Source organism: Aplysia californica, unplaced genomic scaffold (genome assembly GCF_000002075.1).
Source record: "Aplysia californica isolate F4 #8 unplaced genomic scaffold, AplCal3.0 scaffold00166, whole genome shotgun sequence".
Taxonomy (NCBI): domain Eukaryota; kingdom Metazoa; phylum Mollusca; class Gastropoda; order Aplysiida; family Aplysiidae; genus Aplysia; species Aplysia californica.
The window spans coordinates 15,143-16,280 of record NW_004797436.1 but is presented as its reverse complement, the minus strand read 5'-3'; the positions used below and the strand labels follow the sequence as shown (position 1 = coordinate 16,280).

Below are 1,138 nucleotides of genomic sequence, written 5' to 3'. Positions count from 1 at the left end.
CAAAAAAATTACCTTCGATTTTCTCAAAACAGCGTTTTTTGGGTCCGCTCCCTTGTGCTTAAAAGCGACCATATGACCTTAAGCAGTTATGAGCGCCATAAAACGCTTACAGAAAGGGGTAATACGCTAAGTTCCGTTGAATACACAAGACTGGAAATCACTGAATTAATTATAACTAAGTTATAATATTCTTATGAGCCTTACGCGGAACTGACACGCTTTTCGTAAGTTCTAGAACAAACAGCTGCAAATGTAAAACAAAAATAAAAACTTGTTTGGTGTTGCTGCTTTTACAAAACGGAAAGAGTTGCAAAAAGGATGTTTTCAAGGGCCCGCTTAGAGTAAAATCCTTTGTCCTTTTAATATCGTGTATTTGTGTCGAATTGGTTGGTGACTTAACAAGTAAACATAAAACAAAGAAAACTAATCTTACTTTCCTTTGGTTGCCCGTTGTCATCGATCTTGTCGCCTTTATTCGAATCTGGTGTGACCCTGACGGCCTCTTTGTCGTCGTCCCTGATCTGCATGATGACCACAGCCAGCACCACCACAGCGACAAGAGCAAGGACCAGAACAAACAACAGCGCCTTCACCCCGCCAGACATCTTGCTCTTGTTGCTCTTCTCGCTCAGTCTGTATGAGGAGAAAGGATTACTGTAAGGCCGCGTGTCCATCAAAGCAGCAATGACCCGATTTTTTTTTCGTTTAGACGCTTGTCTGAACTGGTCAAAAGTTAAAGAACACAAGGCAAACATATCTTACTTTAATGATTCATTAAAAAAACAAAAAATTGTTGGTGTGCATTTAAAACAGTGGTTTACACACCAGCACTCTTTGCTACTTGTAAGGCGCTGATCACAAATATGACATTAGATTTCTCATTTGAACATGAATTTAGAAACCGGTTTCAGCCCCGCACGGGCTTGGGCTGATGAGACACCACACGACTAGACAAAAATGCTGCTTGACTCCCTCCGGTAGACTTATAATAATAAATAATAATAATATATAACATTTATATAGCGCATTTCCAAAAAAAAAGTAGCTTAAAGCGCTTTACATTGAAATACCCATTTTTAAAAACCTTTCTTACTACTTCCTGTCTTCTTATGCAGTATATATTTATGCACACACACAC

General features: G+C 39.0%; 1 protein-coding gene across 1 annotated transcript in view; it reads right to left on the bottom strand.

Moving 5' to 3' along the window:
- Positions 1 to 1,138, bottom strand: part of LOC101849458 (neprilysin-like) — a 39,105-nt gene that overhangs the window by 31,863 nt on the left and 6,104 nt on the right. Inside the window, exon 5 of the mRNA XM_013082260.2 lies at positions 434 to 633. Coding sequence (XP_012937714.1) covers positions 434 to 633 — 200 coding nt within the window. The remainder of the gene's footprint in view (positions 1 to 433; positions 634 to 1,138) is intronic.